The 18964-nt window shown below is 45.2% G+C and overlaps 2 protein-coding genes across 3 annotated transcripts; one reads left to right on the top strand and one right to left on the bottom strand.

Moving 5' to 3' along the window:
- Positions 1 to 1225: 1225 nt before the first annotated feature.
- Positions 1226 to 3860, bottom strand: LOC117736994 (piggyBac transposable element-derived protein 3-like). Its single transcript, XM_034542698.1, has 2 exons — positions 3587 to 3860; positions 1226 to 3021 (listed from the first exon to the last, which is right to left on the bottom strand). Exons 1-2 carry the CDS (start codon positions 3714 to 3716, stop codon positions 1769 to 1771), a joined length of 1383 nt encoding a protein of 460 aa, XP_034398589.1. The 5' UTR covers positions 3717 to 3860; the 3' UTR covers positions 1226 to 1768.
- Positions 3861 to 7809: 3949 nt separating this feature from the next.
- Positions 7810 to 17103, top strand: snx18a (sorting nexin 18a). Of its 2 annotated transcripts, XR_004609958.1 has the most exons (3): positions 7810 to 9752; positions 11265 to 11375; positions 14500 to 14606. XR_004609958.1 is itself a non-coding variant. In XM_034541459.1 (2 exons), the coding sequence occupies exons 1-2, from the start codon at positions 8234 to 8236 to the stop codon at positions 14751 to 14753; spliced, it is 1773 nt and encodes a 590-aa protein (XP_034397350.1). In that variant the 5' UTR covers positions 7813 to 8233; the 3' UTR covers positions 14754 to 17103. The 2 variants fall into 2 exon arrangements, 1 of the variants encoding a protein (XP_034397350.1); XM_034541459.1 differs by lacking the exon at positions 11265 to 11375 and having other exon boundaries at positions 7813 to 9752; positions 14500 to 17103.
- The last annotated feature ends 1861 nt before the right edge of the window (positions 17104 to 18964 follow it).

Genomic DNA, 18964 nt, shown 5'->3' with positions numbered 1-18964 from the left:
AGGTCCTGGGACGGACGGGGATGTCGCTCGCGTGTGTACAGATGGTAACCCTAGCCCCTCTGAGGCAAATTTGTAATTTGTGATTTTTGGTGTGCTGTACCTGCGAAAAAATAAACTTGACCGTTTGAATTGAATTGAATGAGAGTGCGAAGAAAAGATCTCCGTGGAGCGACGGAGAGTTTTTTTTTTACATGTATATATATATATATATATATATATATACATACATACACAATGAATAATTGGAGTAAACTCATGAGCGTGCGTCAATCGTGTTTTTACGCCCCTGTCAATGCCGCACGAGGTTGCGACGTCGCGCGGTTCCTCATCGCAACTGATACGGATGGCCTGATCGGAGGGCCTCGCGATTGAGTTTGTAAGAGAGAGAAGTTTTGATGATGATGATGATGATGATGATGATGACGGTGATGATGAGGAGGATTAGGATGACGACGATGATTTAGAGGAAGAGGTTTTAGAATGCAAGGAATCGCATTTATGAAAATTCAGAATCCGATTATGTGTGTGTGTGAACGCGTGTGTGAGTGCGTGTGTGTGTGCGTGCGTGCGTGCGTGTGCGTGTGTTTTTGTGTGGAGGTAGGGAAAGAGTGGCGTTTGCCGGCAGAGACCGCGTGATCGGTCTCGTCGTCGTCGTGCGTGCTTGCGCTGACGGAAGGCTCCTTAGCGACGTGCGGGACACGTGCGGGACACGGGGTGTATGCTTGCGAGTGAGGACAACACGAGGGTTAAGACCATAAAAATATGGAGCTTTGAGGCAATAAAGTCATGAAATCATCAGGTATTCATGAAAATGTCATGAAACTTGTAAGTATTGTGTTCTGAGACACTTTCTTGAAGAAAATCAAGAAACTTTATATTCTTTAGGAACAATCAGTTTTGTTTATGGCCCTCTATGGCATGACTTTTTATTTTATGGGGTAAAAAATATTTGATCCCAATTTTGGGGAGCTTGGGGCTCCCTTACACAATATCAATCATAAAATGTATGCCCCCCCCCAAAAAAAACTAGATTTGGGTTTGTTGCCTCAGGGCAACAATGTGCTACGAGGGTACTGAAACACCAAGGTTTTCTCTTGTAAATATAATAAGTGAAATAAGTCAAACAAGCAATGTATGGATTTAGAAAGAGTTCATTTGGACAATCCAAACAATGACAATTAGAAAATATCAAATAAATGAAATTACCAACACTGTATGTACAAAATCCACATACAAAACATGTAAATTCATTTAAACATTCAATTAACGTGTGTGTGTGTGTGTGTCCGCGCTTGTGTTTAGTGTGTTTGAGTTTGTGTGGGTTAGGGTTTGAATCAGTGACAAAGAACACATGTCCTATTCTGTCCCATTCACAGTCCAGTCACGTGAACACATGTCCTATTCTGTCCCATTCACAGTCCAGTCACGTGAACACATGTCCTATTCTGTGTGGAACCTCAAGAAGCAGTTATTGCTGGATGTGAAGCAGAGGTGGACACCACATTTCTGGCACTTGGCTTTTGGTGTACCTGTGCACCCTGGTACTTTGCATCTCCCCTTCTTTTCAACCATTATCATCCAGTGGGCTGTGGCATCAAGGCGCACATCAGGGACTGGAATGGGAGCAGCAGGTCCTCTTCTCCTCGTACTCACCAGCAATTGTGGAACTGGGACGACCTTTCCTGCGAAGGCCTTCAGCGATGTAGGATTTGAAGGTGTAAAGCTTCATTTGGTCCTTCTTCGTCATTCCGTTCCCTTCACAATCTCTTCAGTAAAGCAGCCAGGCGGTCACAACGATTAAATCCAAGAAGTGGAACACCAGACGGCGGTACCATTTTTTTAATCTAATTTTTGTGCGGTACAGTGCAATAAGGGAGTCAAGAAGATCCACTCCACCCATATTCTTGTTGTAAATCTTCACCACAGCAGGGCGGGGGACTTTGAGGAGCATCTTCTTCTTGCGATCCCACCTCTGAACCTCTGTGACTGGGTGGGCTCCAGTGTAGTCACTCAGAATAGTGACTGAGCGGTTATCATACCATTTGACAACATGCAAGGTGGTTTCTCCAACCATGGCCATCTTCTGCTGAAAGGATCCACGTCCTGTTCTCTTCAGCTCAGCATCGCTCATCAAGCTGACCCCTGGTAGTCGGTTGCAACGGACAGTACCAATGCTGTGAATTCCCTGTTGTGCCAGTGTGAGCACAAGAGGGACACTCGTGAACCAGTTATCAAAGAAGAGCTTGTAGTTCTCGTGCTTTGGTATAGGCTGGGCCAGGCGGAGGACCACATTGCCGCTTGCTCCTATATCTGCCAGCTCAGGGGGTTGCACAACTCTTCCTGTATAGATTTCAAAGTTATGGGGGACACCGTCGGAGCCAGCCAGGACGAGTAACTTATAACCCCATTTCTTTGGTTTTGATGGCAGGTATTGCTTGATCCTGCTTCTTCCCTTGAATGGAACCATCTGCTCATCAACAACCAGATTCTCGCTCATTGGGATGGACGTCAGTTTGGAGTTTAGATGAGTAACCAATGGTCGAAGCTTATATATTGGATCATTTTCCTCCTGCCTCTCTTCATTGTTATTGAAGTGCAGGGCTTTTTTGATGGCCTCCCATCTATTGAGTGTCATTGTATCGGCTACCTGGGACACTCGGCAGGCCTTGTTCCAAAACATGCGGGTGCCTGGTAATCCAAACAATGACATGTAGACCACAGTACCCAGGAACTGCTCCAGTTCCTGGGTACTGAGGTTAAGGGGCTTGTTTGGGTCACATTGTATGGCATACAAATTTGACTGCCCTACTATATCCTGAAGAATGTCTTCAGAGAAAAAATGCTGAAAATACTCAAGGGGGGACATAATATCATTAAAAATATTACGGCCCTGCCATTCTGGGTGAGCATAGAATGCATTGTGGGGTGTTCTCCACCGAGGTAGGCTTGGATTTTCAACTACAACTTCATCCTCATCCTGATCCACAGACTCACTGTCACTGTCATCAGACAAGCATTCTCCTGAAAGAAATAAGAAAGCACACATTTTAATGTGTCATATTCAAAATGAATGATTATGAATGAATGACACACATTGTTCTACTGACTGACCCCTGACCGACCCCTAATCTCCTAACTGTCTGGTAAACCTGTTTCAGGGATCCACTCTTCCTGACTTCTTTTAAGCTCACTGTCCTCGTTGTCACTGTCATCAAGCTCACTGTCCTCACTGTCAGAGGGAACGGCCCTAGCTGCTTGATCCTGAACCTTTCGGCCATAAAATGTTCTTGTGTCCATTCCCTGTCAATATCAGTAGTTAGTAAAGCAAAAACATTGACTATGGTCATGATTATACACCTGGGCACACATCCCTACACTACAGCATGATAGCCTTAACAAAAGTGGTCTAACTGCACAGTGTTGCCTATAGGCAACGAACCAAAAAACACAATTTTAGTAAAGAAATATTAACAAAATAAGTATTTAAACTATCAAAGATACTTCATGGCATAGTTATGCACATGTAAACATTTTTAAAAAGAAGTTATTTCAATTTAAACAGGTTAAAAAGTTAAATTTATCTTACCGATTTGTGGCACTGTGTCCCATGCAGCTTGGCAGCCTGAAAAGGATGCTTCACCCCAAGAGAAAAGGCCACACCCACTTTGGGCCCTCATTTGATTGGACACAGACATATCTGGTGACATTATAGACATTGTTTTTTTTTTTTTTAATTAAAGGGGCAGTGTAAGGTCCTTGCATAAAAATACGAAGATGCAGCTTTGAGGCAGTAAAGTCATGAAACCATCAGGTATTCATGAAAATGTCATGAAACTTGTAAGTATTGTGTTCTGAGACACTTTCTTGAAGAAAATCAAGAAACTTGGTATTCTTTAGGAAAAATCAGTTCTGGCCTGTTCCAAGGCTGAAACGTCTTTTAAGACCATAAAAATATGAAGATGCAGCTTTGAGGCAGTAAAGTCATGAAACCATCAGGTATTTATGAAAATGTCATGAAACGTGTAAGTCTTTTGTTCTCAGACACTTTCTTAAAGAAAATCAAGGAACTTTGTATTCTTTAGGAAAATTCATTTTTGACATTCCAAAACGGTACTCTGATATTCTGGAATGGAACTCTGACCTTTTGGAACCAAGACTTTTTGGAACCCAAAGATTCCGGAACAGAACCCGAAGATTCCGGAGAAGAACTTTGACATTTCGGAGTTGAACTCTGCCATTCCAGAACACTGACATTCCGGGACAGAACTTTGATTGTCCTGGACGGAACTTTGACATTCCGGCATGGAACTCTGATATTCTGGTATGGAACCCAGACCTTTTGGATCCTGGAGATTCAGGAATAGAACCCCGACATTCCGGAGAAGTACTTTGACATTTCGGAATTGAACTCTGACATTCCAGAACCCTGAAATTCCAAAAATGGAACTTTGATTTTCCTGGACGGAAGTTTGACATTCTGAAATGGAACTCTGACATTTCATAACGCTGACATTCCAAAATGGTACTCTGATATTCTGGAATGGAACTCGGAGCTTTTGGAACCCTTAGATTCCGGAGAGGACTCCATTAAATCAAAACAATCAAAAAGGTCCATCCGTAAACTCAAAGCGTCCCGGAGGAGAAAAGGGTTCCTTTAACCAAAACAAAACAAAAATACTATATCACAAAGTTCCAGTTACAAGATCCTCTTCGTAGTAACTGTTTTACTTTCCTGCTCCACAGAGGCGTCCACGCCTCAATTAGGTGGCTTAAGCACCGGCAGCTGGGTGAGTGGTGGGGCAGTCTGGGAGATGTAGTGCCGCCCACGGCGGCCATTTTGGGGTGTTGGCGCTGATCCTGCGTGGGGATGTAGCGCACCTCCACTACCTGTCCCCTGGTGATGCCACAATATATATATATATATATATATATATATATATATATATATATATATATATATATATATACACACATGTAAAAACTAGTGCTGGGCAAAGATGAAAAATGTTTTATGATTAATCGCATGATTTTTTTGTGATTAACTGCGATTAATCGCATTATGCGCAAAATTCAAGTATTAATTTGAGTGGTTATAAATAACTTTGCTTTTATCAACTACGCCGTCTGGTAGAGATTTTAAATGAAAATGTCGATTTAAAAGTGCATTTCTCTGTGTTCTCGGTCAATGTATAATATTAAGCCCCTCCCAGTGCAAAAAAGAAAAATGCGTTAAGGCATGATAATGCGTTAATGGATTAGATTTTCATTTTCAATAATTTTTTAAGTGAAACAAGATTTGTATTCATATTTTTCCTCCTCAAAGGAAAACATAATAATAATAATCCTAAAACACCCACCAGGGGGTGGCATCTACCAGAGTAAAAGACACAATGTAATCACACAGGCTTTTGGTCTGTTCATGCAGCAGGATGTTAACATAGACAAACGACTTCATCAGTGTAAAAATATGCTTTCATCACCTTTAAAGGGAATACCGGCCTATTCCAGAGTCGCCTTCATCACCAGTTTAGCTTGTCTTTTGTTTGTTTTTAAAGCTGTGCATTGCATTTGAGTAGCATTTCATGCTAGTTGACAGGACGGACCAGCAACCAATCCAACCTGAACAGCAGGTGTTGAAGGAGATTCCTGTCAAAAGTTTCTGTTACTTCCTGTCTGAAACAGTTCAAGATTTGATTATCAAATGGCTGCTTCTGTGCATGTCACCAATAAACAATTCCAACCTAAATAAACTCTCATACATTATCATTGTTTATTTTTGTATTGTGTTCTATGTTCTTAATGTTTCTATGCTGCCTTGATGCATGAAGGATATCCTCCAGTGTAATAAAGATCTCAACAGCATTCATGGAACAAACTCAAATCACACACACATGCGCACACACACAAGCACAGATTATTGATTGTGTTGTTCTTTGCAGCTACACGTATTTCTTAGTTGGCTGTCATTAAGGAAACCGAGAGACATTCCCGTCCAGGACAAAATAACTGCCGACCTGAACGATCGATAGATGTGTATGAGTATTTTCAGATTGGTGATTTATAAATCATTCATTACTTACCGGTGGACTGAAATAGAGTCCTTTAAGTGCGTGCTGCCCGGCCATGAGCTAATAGTGCCGGGAGCCAGTCAGTGTGATGTCAGCGTTTTTTGATCATATTCCTTTCAGATGAAGGAATATGACAAAGCTTGGTATCCAACATCCAACTCAACCGTCACGATCAGTTGCATTCTTCTCTTTAATTGCTGAAGCGGATGGGGGCGCCTGGCATACCGGCCTCCACTTAGAATCCCACTGTGCTTTAAATCAAGTTTTAAAAAAAACTTAATTCTTCTAGATGATATGTTTTGGAGAAGAAGTTATGATTGGCTACTCAGTTTGTGAATAACACTGTGTGACAGCCAGTTGAACAGCGGCACCACAGCTGACTGCCTTTTCATACTTCAGTACACATTTGAGCCACGAAAGTGGGACACGGATCAGCGCGTCCCACCCCGGCTGGAGCCACCGCCGAGGACACTCTGGGTCACGTCCTCTCTGTCTTTTCTGAGAATGTTGGGATTGTTTCAGTGGCCTAATGAGCAAGTTGCATTCTACAGTTTAGACCTGGACGTGGTGGGGGTTATATGTGGGGTTTTCTTTTTTTTATTGTATAATCAGAATCTGAAAAGTAACTAAGAGTAAATGTGGTGGAGTAAAAAAGTAGGCCAACAATGTTTTATATTATATGTTGCCTCTGAAATATTGTGACGTATAAATATTTAGTAGCATAAAGTGGAAGTCATTTCTCAATGTTGTAAATGAAGTTCCCCGAATGGCAACAAAAATAAAATCTTAGCAATTGATGGAATGTAACTAAGTACATTTACTAATATATAAAAAGTGCAATATACAAGAGATTCAGAACATTAATAATATAGCAGGAATTTATATCTATCTAAATTACTGTACTTTTTTTTACTGCACTTTATTTATTTAATTGTGGATAGCTTTAGTTACTTGGTACTTTACAGGAATTATTTACTAATACAAAATATAAACCAACCAATAAGTGATGATGCATTACTATAGCTTAAAATCACAAATTAGTATGGAAGACCAAATCCACCACAGTGAGAAAAAAAATAGGATCCTGTAAATCATAATTCTTGAGATAAAATCTCAGAATTATGACTTAGCATTTCAGAATTATGAGATACTATCTCATAATTTCAATTTACTATCTCATTATAATGAGATACTATCTCATTATTTCGAGTTACTATCTCATTATAATAAGATACTATCTCATTACAGGATCCTAATTTTTTTCCCAGTTTCAGAAATGGGCTTCCATAAATTAGTGGGCTATATAAAAGAAACTAAAAGTAGCTCCGGCTTCACCATCTGCAGCATTAAAGCGACTGTACACATTAACGTGTCAATAATTACAATCCAATAATATAATGCCCGTATAGTACTCTAAAACGGGCCATTCTGCGTTTGGTACTCTCACTATATTGTGATGCTCACGCTTTCACTTCTAGCAGAGCCCTGTGCTCCACGTATTTAGTCAAATGCGGCAAACGGTCTTCACAGGGTGGCGAGGCTCGTGTGATATGTTATTATTATGTTTTGTGGAGGGGTGAAGCACTCAACACGTCTGGAAAGTGCTCCGCTACTCGCATGCTCCGCTACTCGCATGCAGCTTGATTTGTGTTGTCTGGGCGGATTGCGGCATCTTGTAGCTCCGCCCTCGATTACCCAGCCTGGGTCGATTTGCGGGCTCGCTGCGCAGCCAGCGCGTGAGGGCAGAAGCGTCCGAGGGTTGGAGAGCAGCGAAGCGGAGCTCAGACCAGTGCTGCTGTAGATATATAACTAACTATATATATATATATATATATATATATATATATATATATATATATATATATGCTCTGCAGTTTCACACGCTGCGACCTCTGGATTAAAAAAAAACACACACTGCTGTTTCCTCTCATGTTTGACTGGGAGGAAGGAGGGATGTGTGTACGTGTATGTGTGTGCGCGCGCGCGCGCGTGTGTGTGTTTCTCTCTCTCAGAAGTTTTGGACGCGGAGTTGTGAAGAGTAGTTTTCTGCTGGGCTGCCTGAGTTAGCCTGGCTGCCCCGCTACGCTCCATTCCTGCCCCTGGCCGGCAAGCCCCCCTCCCGCTAGCCGCTGTCCTGCTCTCCCTCCTCCCAGCCGCAGCGAATCATGGCGCTCAGAGCCCGGGCGCTGTACGACTTCAACTCGGAGAACCCCGGGGAGGTGTCGGTGAGGGAGAACGAGGTGCTGACTCTGCACAGCGAGCAGGACATCGACGGCTGGTTCGAGGGATCAAACAGCCGCGGGGAGAGGGGGCTGTTCCCCGCGTCCTATGTGGAGGTCCTGCAGAACGACGTCGCCTCCGCGCTCAACAACAACAACAGCAGCGGCGGAACATCTGGGGACACTTACCCGGACTCCCGGTACGCTAACATCCCGCCGGCAGGCTTCGACGACTCGAATAAGCAACCGAATAAAGCCGAGAACTTTTCTAAACCACCCGCGCCCAGTGTCGCCACTTTATCGGCCCCCACGCAGCAGCCGCAGCACACGTACCAGCAGCCCAGCCAGGGGAGCGACGACGACTGGGACGACGACTGGGACGACAGCTCGACGGTCGCAGACGAGCCGGGCACCGTGGGTGGAAGGTATCACGACTTCGAGGGCAACGGGCCGTCCACTTACCGGGTGTCGACGTCCTGCGCGGCAAGGGGCAACGCGCAGCAAGCCAAGAGCTCCGCCACGGTCAGCAGGAACCTGAACCGCTTCTCCACCTTTGTGAAGTCCGGGGGGGAGGCGTTCGTGCTCGGCGAGGCGTCGGGCTTCGTGAAGGACGGTGACAAGATCTGCGTGGTGCTGGGCCCGCACGGCCCCGAGTGGCAGGAGAACCCGTACCCGTTCGCATGCACTATTGACGACCCCACCAAGCAGACCAAGTTCAAGGGCATGAAGAGCTACATCTCCTATAAGCTTACGCCCACGCACACGCAGACTCAGGTGAACCGCCGCTACAAGCACTTCGACTGGCTGTATGCACGACTGGTGGAGAAGTTCCCCGTCATCTCGGTGCCGCACATCCCGGAGAAGCAGGCGACGGGGCGCTTCGAGGAGGACTTCATCTCCAAGCGCAGGAAGGGCCTCACGTGGTGGATGAACCACATGACCAGCCACCCGGTGCTGGCGCGCTGCGACGTCTTCCAGCACTTCATCCGCTGCAACAGCGCGGACGAGAAGGCCTGGAAGCTAGGCAAGCGGAAGGCGGAGAAGGACGAGATGGTGGGGGCCAACTTCTTCCTCACCATCAGCACCCCGGCGGCGCCGCTCGATTTCCAGGAGGTCGAGAGCAAGATCGACGGGTTCCGGGCCTTCACCAAGCGCATGGACGACGGCGCGCTGCAGCTCAGCGCCACCGCCAACGAGTTCGCCCGCAAGCAGATCGCCGGCTTCCGGAAGGAGTACCAGAAAGTGGGGCTGTCGTTCAAGGTGCTCGGCCAGGCCTTCGAGATGGACCAGCAGGCGTACTCCGCGGGCCTCAACCAGGCCATCGCCTTCACCGGCGACGCGTACGATGCCGTCGGGGAGTACTTTGCCGAGCAGCCCAGCAAGGACCTGGACCCAATCATGGATCTGTTGGCTCTCTACCAGGGACACCTGGCGAACTACCCAGACATCATCCACGTGCAGAAAGGTAAACAAAAACACCGACAACACCCGTCATACACATTTTGTACACTTGTCACACACTGGTTCATTGCTTTGCATGTGTAAAGCTGCTTTCACGGACATAAGGACACTTCTGTGTTTCGTAACTTGGTTCCCCCTAGAATATAATGAAAGACTATAGTATTGTTGAAAAATGACACTAAAGAGAAGGCCCATTATAGACCCACAACTCCACAAAGGTGAAGATGATAAATGCAGACACAATGATAACACAACATGGTACATGTGGGATCTTAAATCTCACTCTGCACCACAAGTTTAGCTGATGCTCTGTGTTTAAAGCGATACAGTGTGTTTTCTGGCCTAGGAAATAGTCAAACAAAGTGGCTTTTTGTTTGAATTGCTGTCCACAGCAAAAGGAAGCTGCCGGGTTCCAGGTAAAAATAAAATCTTGTGGCATGCAAAACAAATATGAATGAGCCCGGGGCAGTATGAATGTTGCTTCCCCGTTTTGTCACAACCGTGGGTTTGGAATTTCCCATTACAGGGTGTCCCATCATAAAGGATTAGTGTAGGCTCGGAGGGCCTGAATCCCCCATGTGTCCTTGTGTTGTGTTGTCTCGTGCACAAAAAGTCAGGGTTGGATCAACGTAAAGGAAACGTGCAGCTCCAACCACAAAAATCGCTCCTCCCCACTGTGTTGGGTTGACCGGCCCGCTTTATGGACACTTGTACATGGCTTTGTGCCCCTCCAGTCTGAATATGGGCCACCTAGGCCACCATACAGGAAGATGGGGCTTCATATGCACAAAGGATGGTGTGATCTAATCCTTCTCGTTACATGGCCTATCATTTAGATAATGCTCTAACTTGTATATATATATATTTTTTAAAGGGCTGATTATTCAGTGTGGCACATCGTGAGGCACATGTAATGCGTCAAAATTGATCAATAACAAGCACATCATTTCTCTCAATTTGTCAGAAAGTCTGCTGTGAAATATTTTGGTTGGGGAAATATCGTTTGAAGATTTAGTTTTTACATCTCACTTTACATGATTGTGAAAATATCGTCTTAATCAGATTATTCTGGGTTTGTGTTAGTGTATCGCTGAAAATACAATTTTTTTGTATTATTTTTGACTTGTCAATGCTGCACTAAAGTTCACAATTAAAGGAAAGGATAAACCTTGTCTGATGACATCTCGGTTTATCACTTTTAGAAACACTGGGCCCAACTGTGTTTAGGCTGCAGCTAGGACACAAAAACTTCCCAGTCAGCTCAAAATCAAACACACACACAGCCCAAATAAAGCATACAATAAGGTGTGACAAGCCGAGTCCTGATGGCTCGAAGAAGCCTAGTATATATATTGGATCCCAAATTACATGTTTTCTTTTGTGGGCAGAAGACATTTAGGTCCTCCAGTTCTTCCCACCCCCCTTTATCATTACGCCAGTGAGACTTCTTGGTTACCTCGTTCTTGACAGCCGAAATGGCCGCTTGCTTCTCAAAAATTGCCTTTCGTGTTTCCAGCGAGTGTTTGAGAAGGTACTCGACATCCACGCTCTCCATCTCCTCATCTGGAATCACCCACCACTTGACATTTGTTAACACGCCATGCAGGACTGCAATTAGTAAGAGCAGGTGTGGTTTTTAATTTTTTTTATGAAGCCATAAATACAGATTTTTTACTTGTGTGTCATTGTGTGAATACTTTTGTCTGCCCTTTTCCCCCTTTTTTATATTTGAATAAAACACTTCCTCTCCGCCCCCCTGAAAAACGCGTGGAGAAAAAACGTTCAGGGGTGCCTTTGCTCCGTCACGAGGTGAGCCTCGTGACATTCCTCTCTCCCGGTTTGGACACCCGGAGACCAGAATGCACATTTCCATGACAAAGTGTCCAGCAACCGGCAACGTGGGTCAGGTCGGCTGGGACTCAGCTGTGCTTGAATTGCGCGATAATCAAGATTTGAGGTCAGTAGGGGAAATCGCAGAAGCTTTGTAAGTGCAGGCTCGTGAGCGCAGCCTCCGACCCTGTTTAGGAGGTTATCTCTTCATATCACTGCTCCTCTCTTCATGAGGAAGCCTGCCAAAGCATCAGCCTTATCGAAAACTCAATTCCATTTTCAGCCCCCCTCCCGATGTCTGCCACATCGCGGCCGCAAACAGGTTTTTATTCCTCTCCTTGGAAATGGCCAGCGAAATGGGAGCCGCCCCACAGAGGGACGCCGGACATCACCACATTGATTGCCACCTCCTCGGGGGGCACCATTAGCCATTAGCGTGGTGGTGGGGATGCCCATTATATCGACATCATACCTGGTGTTGCTTTCAGAAAACTTTTCGAGCTCCACGTCTCTTTTATGTTTGGACATTATGTTATTTTTGTCCTGATCTGATGTTGCAGCAGCGGTTGGATCCGGACTGGAGGTTTTGTTGTTGTGTCTGCTTATTACAGGCTCTTGAGAAAGAGGAAGGGAGGCGACGGGGGTTTCATAAGAACTTGCTGTTCGCAACCCAAAGATAGAGTTCACTTTGTCCGGTTACAAGAGAACAATGTAATTTCTTTTGTGCTCCAGCTCACGGAGAGTGTGAAAAACATTGTGGTCACATCTCTGTTTGTCAGGCGAATATCAAAACGCTACCCGTTCTTGTTCAAACATTTACTCAGAGGGTAATTATTGAGGGTTTATTGATGTTGCCTCCAATGTTACCTTCAAGGAAGGAAAAAAAAACGTGTAGTGGACTTTAGACTAGGGCATGTTATCAATTTAACTAAAATGATAGAGCGCTTTATGATAGAGCTGTAATTGAATCAGTTTGCCGTCCATCAAAGACATCGAGGGTGAATCCGTGATGCGTTCGGGTAAAGCTGAAAAGTAAAGCTTTCCTGCTTCGTTCCCGTCGCCTCCCTTTCCTCACCAACTTAAATCTACGGAGCAGATAAAACAATGATCCGGCGAGTTAGGGGAAAGCGCCGGTTCACAAAAGATGTTGTGTTTTATCCTGCTGAGTCACCCCTCTGACTCCCCCTGTGCAAACACAGCGGGGTCTCTCTGGTGTGTTGCTGTCACGGGCCATTTAAATGTCCTCCGGTGCGCGAACGGATGACGAGATGGGCTGGGGGGGATTGCCTCCTGCTGATCAGGTCACAGGCATCGCGGTAGCTCGGTGTTGTGTAACAGTGAAGGGGGGGGGGGTGTAAGAGCTGAAGCCGCTGCCTACTAACTAAGTCCAGGAGGGCCGACTGCCACCTCGGTACGCCCAGGGAGGATTTCCTCTCATCGGTTTTCTTTTTCAGAGCCTGACACCGCAGCATTCTGCAGACCTCATCGGCTCATCACCCCTCACAGTAGCCTGGGGGGGTGATGCTGTGATCCGACATCCATTCCCACAGCGCCATTGTATGATCTTCAAATCTGAAAATGTAATTTAAGAAATTGAATTGATTTAACGTAACCATAAATATGATACATACGCTGTGGGGAGAGACGAGGACGGGGGGTCTGATGAGAGCGCGTTGACATGTTTTTGTTTCATGGTGTAAGGTTAGTCCCAAACAGTCTTAGAATTGGCTTTGAACCGATTCAGGCTGATTCTAAACAGTAGATGTCCTTTGGAGCCATTTTTCCACCATGAAATGTGAATATTAACACAAGTGGAGTTATATTGTTTAGTTTAAGGCTTAAAACATGCTGAAGGGTGCAGTTCCTCTTTAAGTAAGAGATAATGCAGGACATTGTTTCAAAAATGAAGAAGAAAAAACAAATTACCCCGAGGCCCATTTGCAGCCCTGCACTCGACCGACTCTGCGTCTTATTTCCGCTGCAGATAGAAGAATACAGTGGAAACAATGCGGCTGTCTGCATGTCACAGTTTGCTGACACCATGTTCTCTGACTGAACTCTTGGCTTTTTTCATGAAGTCTCCATGGCAACAACCCTTCCGCCTCAGTTCAGCCTTTACCTTTAAGGTAAAACACCTTTGGGGATCGGCATTTAAGTCTTTGGACAGCTGTGTTTGTTCCCGTCTCTCTCTCTCTCTCACACATTCCAAGAAAAACACTAACTGTGTAACCGTGGAAGCACACATGCGTCGGCATTCATGTCACAAGCCCTGCCCGAGAAAGTTGTTTTTTTTCTCCTTTGACACCAGCCGTGACATTGCTAAGTAGTTGGATCAGACAGAAGGCACAACCTGTCAGTTTCTCTCAGAACTCATTACATGCGGCATTTCTTCCATGACTTTTTTTAAAGAATGGCGCTTTGAGCACCGCAAGCCGAGTGCCATCTCGTCCCATAATATTGCCAACAAAATACCCTTAAATGGTTATTTAGAAAAGGCCAATAACGTGACATACTGTAATAGATATTATCAAGAGTCGGGCCCCCTCACATTTCCAAACCATAGACTCTGGATCTCAGGGAATTTGGAACAAACTGTTCATCAAAACTATTTTCAGCCGGTTCCCTGAAGTTATAAATGTACTGTTGAGCTGTGCTCTTGCATCTTAAGAGCCAATAATCTCGAGAGGATTCATTAACTTTCCTGACAAAAAGAGTTTGTTAGACGAGTTAAGTGTTTTTTGTTTGTTTTTTATGTAGCCTACTTGTGAGCTGATTCTCCACACTGGTAAAAATAAAGTAGTATCTGGACGATTCAAAATTAATAAATAAATGACGTGGGTGAAGCACTTACAACAACGAAATGAATCCTGATTCTAGTTTTTGCTTTCTCACCCCTTCCCCACACACACACAAAAAAACAGGAGCCCTGACGAAGGTGAAAGAGAGCCAGAAGCACGTGGAGGAGGGGAAGATGGACCGGGCGCAGGCGGAAGGCATCGACGAGCGCTGCAACATCATCTCCTGCGCCACGCTGGCTGAGATCCAGCACTTCCACCAGATCCGTGTGCGCGACTACAAGGCACAGATGCAGCACTACCTGCAGCAGCAGATTGCCTTCTTCCAGAAAATCACGGGCAAGCTGGAGGAGGCCCTGCAGAAGTACGACGACGCATAACTCGGGGGGGGAGACCTCGGCAATCGATGGCTGCGCACCCGGCCCTGTTTTGGCAAACAACCGCCAGTGCCACACATACTGGTGAAACGCCGTTCAACCAGCTGCAGGGAGAGACATTCTAGGGGATGATGCTCTGGTAATATCGGCATTTCAACTGAATCATTGTTGTGCGTGTTGGCCACATTATTTGTTTTTTGGAGGGGGAGGGGCACACTGGATGTTCTTGTTTAAGAGAGGACGTCTAATTTAATGAAGTAAGGCCAACTTGTAACTGATGGCCGGTGGGGGGGATTAAATCCAATCAGCGCTCAGAGCCTTGTGTCTGCTGCTGCGTACGCACACCAGCGTAAACTGACTGCCACTCCAGGAGCAAACACGCTGCCTTGTGAAAAAAAACTCTCTCTCTCCCATCACCCATCACCCATCCCCCGCGGAGTCACCACTGTCTCGCTGTGCCTTCTGATTACATCTCCGGTCTTCTGTTTATTCTTCTTCTTTTTACTAGCTACTAAAAAGCTTTATATACTGTAAATGTAGAAATATATTCTATTTGTTTTTACAAAGCTACACATTTTTGCAGGCTTGGTAGAAATATAAAAATCAAATGAAAAATCCAAAGTCAAAAATCATGTTGCCACATTGTTCGATTGTGCGGTTTGTCTCCCTCCAAGTGGCCCCGGGATTGATTTTTACCACTCAGAGTGTGACTAAATCAGGATTAAGAGAGGATTACCTGCTTCGACAATAGGAGCCCGTGGCCTTACACGGGGCCCAGCCGGCACCGGTGCTTATTTGAGGGTATGATGGTCATACCTGAATTTGTGTCGACACAACGTCAGTTTTTTTAGGCTTAGATTGTTAGAGGCAGGCTGTTATAATAATGCACTCTTTTTTAATAGCACACTTCTAGACAGCACTGCTGTTTGTTTGTTTTAACCTTTTATGATGTTGGTCGCATCGTAAAGAGATTAGTATAGAAGCAAATAAATTCCTCCTTCACAGACATTTTTTTATTTGGTCCTGTGTGATGTGCTAAAAATGTGAAGGGGTGTGTGTCATGTCAGTGTTTGATGCTAAGCTCGCGCCCTGTCGGCAGATCTGCTGATGGTGCACCAGCCCGGTCAGCCATCTGGGACATCTGGCCGCTGTTAAGAAGTGCCGGAGCATATGACAGCGTACATGGAGTTAACAGGAAAAAGGTCAAAGAATAGCTGGGTGAGGTTTTTTCATGAGCTGTCATCTCTTATGACCGAGATAACAACGTTCCCCTCGCACAAACAGTCTGACTTGTTAGAAAGATTGTCGTCAACAGTTCTGCTCCAAACCATAATAAATACTGATTAAAAGAAAGGTGCATTTGAAATGGACTATGATACTACTTAGTGCTGTGATAAAAAACATTGGAGCTTCTTCATGCGTAGTGATGATCGAATATCGGTACTAAATTTCAAGGCAGATATTTGACAGTTGCCAAGATGCATTTCATTAAAAAAAAAAAGACTTTCATTTCACCCTCTCTGCATGATAATTCTGGATTCAAGCAGCAGACCGACCGGCGGACCGACCTGGCCATCTGTAGACCACTCCACCGCTAGCATACCTAATGATATCCTGTCACGTGGGAACTAGATCCACTTGGAAGCTCTCACCAACTCCATCTCCTCTATTTTTTGTAATAGTTTTTTCCCCGACTTTCTTCACAAACTTGACAAGATGCACACAGCCTCAGGCCTTCCGTCAATACTGCCAACGCCCGGGGAAATGGTTGCTCCCGTTCTCACATTCGTTCACTTCCCCGCCGCAAGCTTGGGTTGTTCTGAATTATGTATGTCGGGCGCACAACATAGCTCAGAAAAAGAATGTGGTTGAGAACATTTTGGGGATTTGCAATTTATGATAAGAACAGTATCGTGAAAAAACTGTCTTTTTAAGGCTTGTGCAAAAACAGACTGTGGTAATTTTAGAGCAGCAACTCAAAAGAGAAACCACAATCTAGCATGCAGGAAACGACGGTGCTCTGTTTCCCTTGAGACAGAACCGTGTCAGCAGCCGACCACATCCCACAGACACAGACGTACAGAGCAGCGCTGGAGATACCTGCCAGAGCTGCAGTGTTTTGCAGGGCAGTGCCATGAACTGAGCCGGACACAAGTGTGATTGCTGAGGGGTGAAAATGTCCAGGGCACAAGAGAGTGAGTGATTTTGTTTTTAGGATTTACTCAGGAAGGGTTTGCTGTCGAGGCAGTCGTAGCATGTCAGCTCTCTTAAGAAACATTGCATGTCAAAAAAACCATTAAAGGGCACTCAAGTCGGGTGCAGACCTCCGCCAGGCGAGTCTGCATCAACCACTGCTGTATTGTGTAATTGATTGAATACAACCCACAATTGTCTAACCCCCTAAGCACTAATGGGCTGTCATGCGTCGTAAAACACTCAAAAACTAAATGTAATCCACCAAGCTGTCTGCCCGCCTGGAAGCGGCTGAGTGGCGGTGAGGTACTCAGCAGTGCATGTACTGGAACTACCGGTACATACTAAAGCAATCCAACTGAGCTGCAGAGCAACGACCGAGAGGTACGCAGCAGTGTGCTCACACTGGTAGTTAGCAATATTAGCTATATTGAGCATGCAGCCATAGCCGGACACCCACGATATTACGCAGTTTGCAAGATTAGACGTGGACGGACATGGAGGTGCACACACATACGTATCTCCGGCCCGCTGCTGCGGAGATAATAGCAAGAGGTCCTCACCGCTTCTCTGAGACTTAACTCTCATTCTTTCGGACTTGCAGTGGCTCTCTGGAATTCACTGACCGTAACCCAGAAGCACACAGTACCTTTTGTCGTCACTAAGTTGACGAGCCAAAAGTGAGAACATCTGGCTGAACCACCCTCCCCAGCTGCTCTCACACATTTAAAAATGGAATAATGCGACAGCTGTGTTTACGCCTCAATCGCAGCTGTAGCAGCAGTTCTCAATCAGTTTTTCACTTCTTCACGCACTACACCGCCTACAAATTGGTTTGTTTTCCCTCTGCTTCAGTAGTTGGCACCAAGAGGCATTCGAGAGAACAGGGTTTTCCCTTCCAATGACGCCATGCCACAACTAACCACATTGCTCTCATAACGACTGAATCAGCGTTTTGAGATTCTTGTCTAGATTACACCCAATTCCTGTTGCACGTTGTTGCAACACTCAGCAGATGCCAAGACACCGGGACTCAAACCTCCTGAACTGGGAGCTCATTTCTGCTTATAAAAGTGAACCTGCTCCTTCAAAATCACTCATCTCTGCTGAGATCCCACCATGGCCCCCTCAGCTCACCACCTCCGTCCTTGCAGTGCTTACATTCCCATGACATCATTTCAAAGTCTGACCTCGACTTCCTCTCACTGCTTCAGCTGATTAAAGCCGTCATAATGCCAGGAAATGCCCACGAGGCAAACCACAAAGATTTCATCCCTCGTATTTCTTCATGTAATATTATGCTGAAATAGGAAGTGGAAAAACATAACACAGGATTTCTGTTCAAAGGAAATGGTTTGTTCGAGGTTGCAGTAACTTATTTCAAGCTAAGGAGGTACTTTAAAAAAACAGGACATTTTGTTTTTTTTGCATGGTGTGTTGAAACAGCTGCTGTCCCGTGCACCGGTAGGATGCACCGGTATAGATGGTCAAATATAGTTGTACATTTCAGTGGCGGGCCACCTATTTGTACTTAAGCTTGTTAAAACTTGCACACTGAGGATTTTGGGGCGTTAACGCAGGATCTTATGACAGTACTCAGGTTGTGATGTAATCCACCAGCAACGTGCAATTTATGTATTTAATTGGCCAATGGCAGCTGGCTCGCCAGATCGCATCGCGTTGACCCCCCGTTTTCTTTTGCCGGGAAACTCATGTGTTGGAGGCCTTGGCCGTGTTAATTATGACAAAATGGATATGAACCAGAAGTCAAACTCAACGTGGCATAATGTGTCAATGAGGACATGTTTATTAACATGTTCATCACTTCAGGTGTGCATCTTGAAAAAGCCCCCGCACATTCAGAAACAGCAGCACTTCATGGTGTCATCACTTCAGGTATGACTGAGTGTTGCTCTTCGGTGTCATGCCGTTAATAGAAGACGAAACATTATGTTCCCATTTTATGATTTCAGGAACTTTTGTTCTTTAGTCCTATTTATGTTTTACAGTGCTGCCACTAA

Source organism: Cyclopterus lumpus, chromosome 9 (genome assembly GCF_009769545.1).
Source record: "Cyclopterus lumpus isolate fCycLum1 chromosome 9, fCycLum1.pri, whole genome shotgun sequence".
Classification (NCBI taxonomy): domain Eukaryota; kingdom Metazoa; phylum Chordata; class Actinopteri; order Perciformes; family Cyclopteridae; genus Cyclopterus; species Cyclopterus lumpus.
Note: the sequence above shows the minus strand (reverse complement) of the source record. Positions and strands in the feature narration are given on the sequence as shown.

Coding starts and splice junctions, on each gene's coding strand:
- LOC117736994 (XM_034542698.1), bottom strand. CDS start 3,716: ATGTCTATAATGTCACCAGATATGTCTGTGTCCAATCAAATGAGGGCC. Junction 3,022..3,586: donor GGACACAGTGCCACAAATCG/GTAAGATAAATT, acceptor TATTTCTTTCAG/GAGAATGCTTGTCTGATGAC.
- snx18a (XM_034541459.1), top strand. CDS start 8,234: ATGGCGCTCAGAGCCCGGGCGCTGTACGACTTCAACTCGGAGAACCCC. Junction 9,753..14,499: donor CATCATCCACGTGCAGAAAG/GTAAACAAAAAC, acceptor ACAAAAAAACAG/GAGCCCTGACGAAGGTGAAA.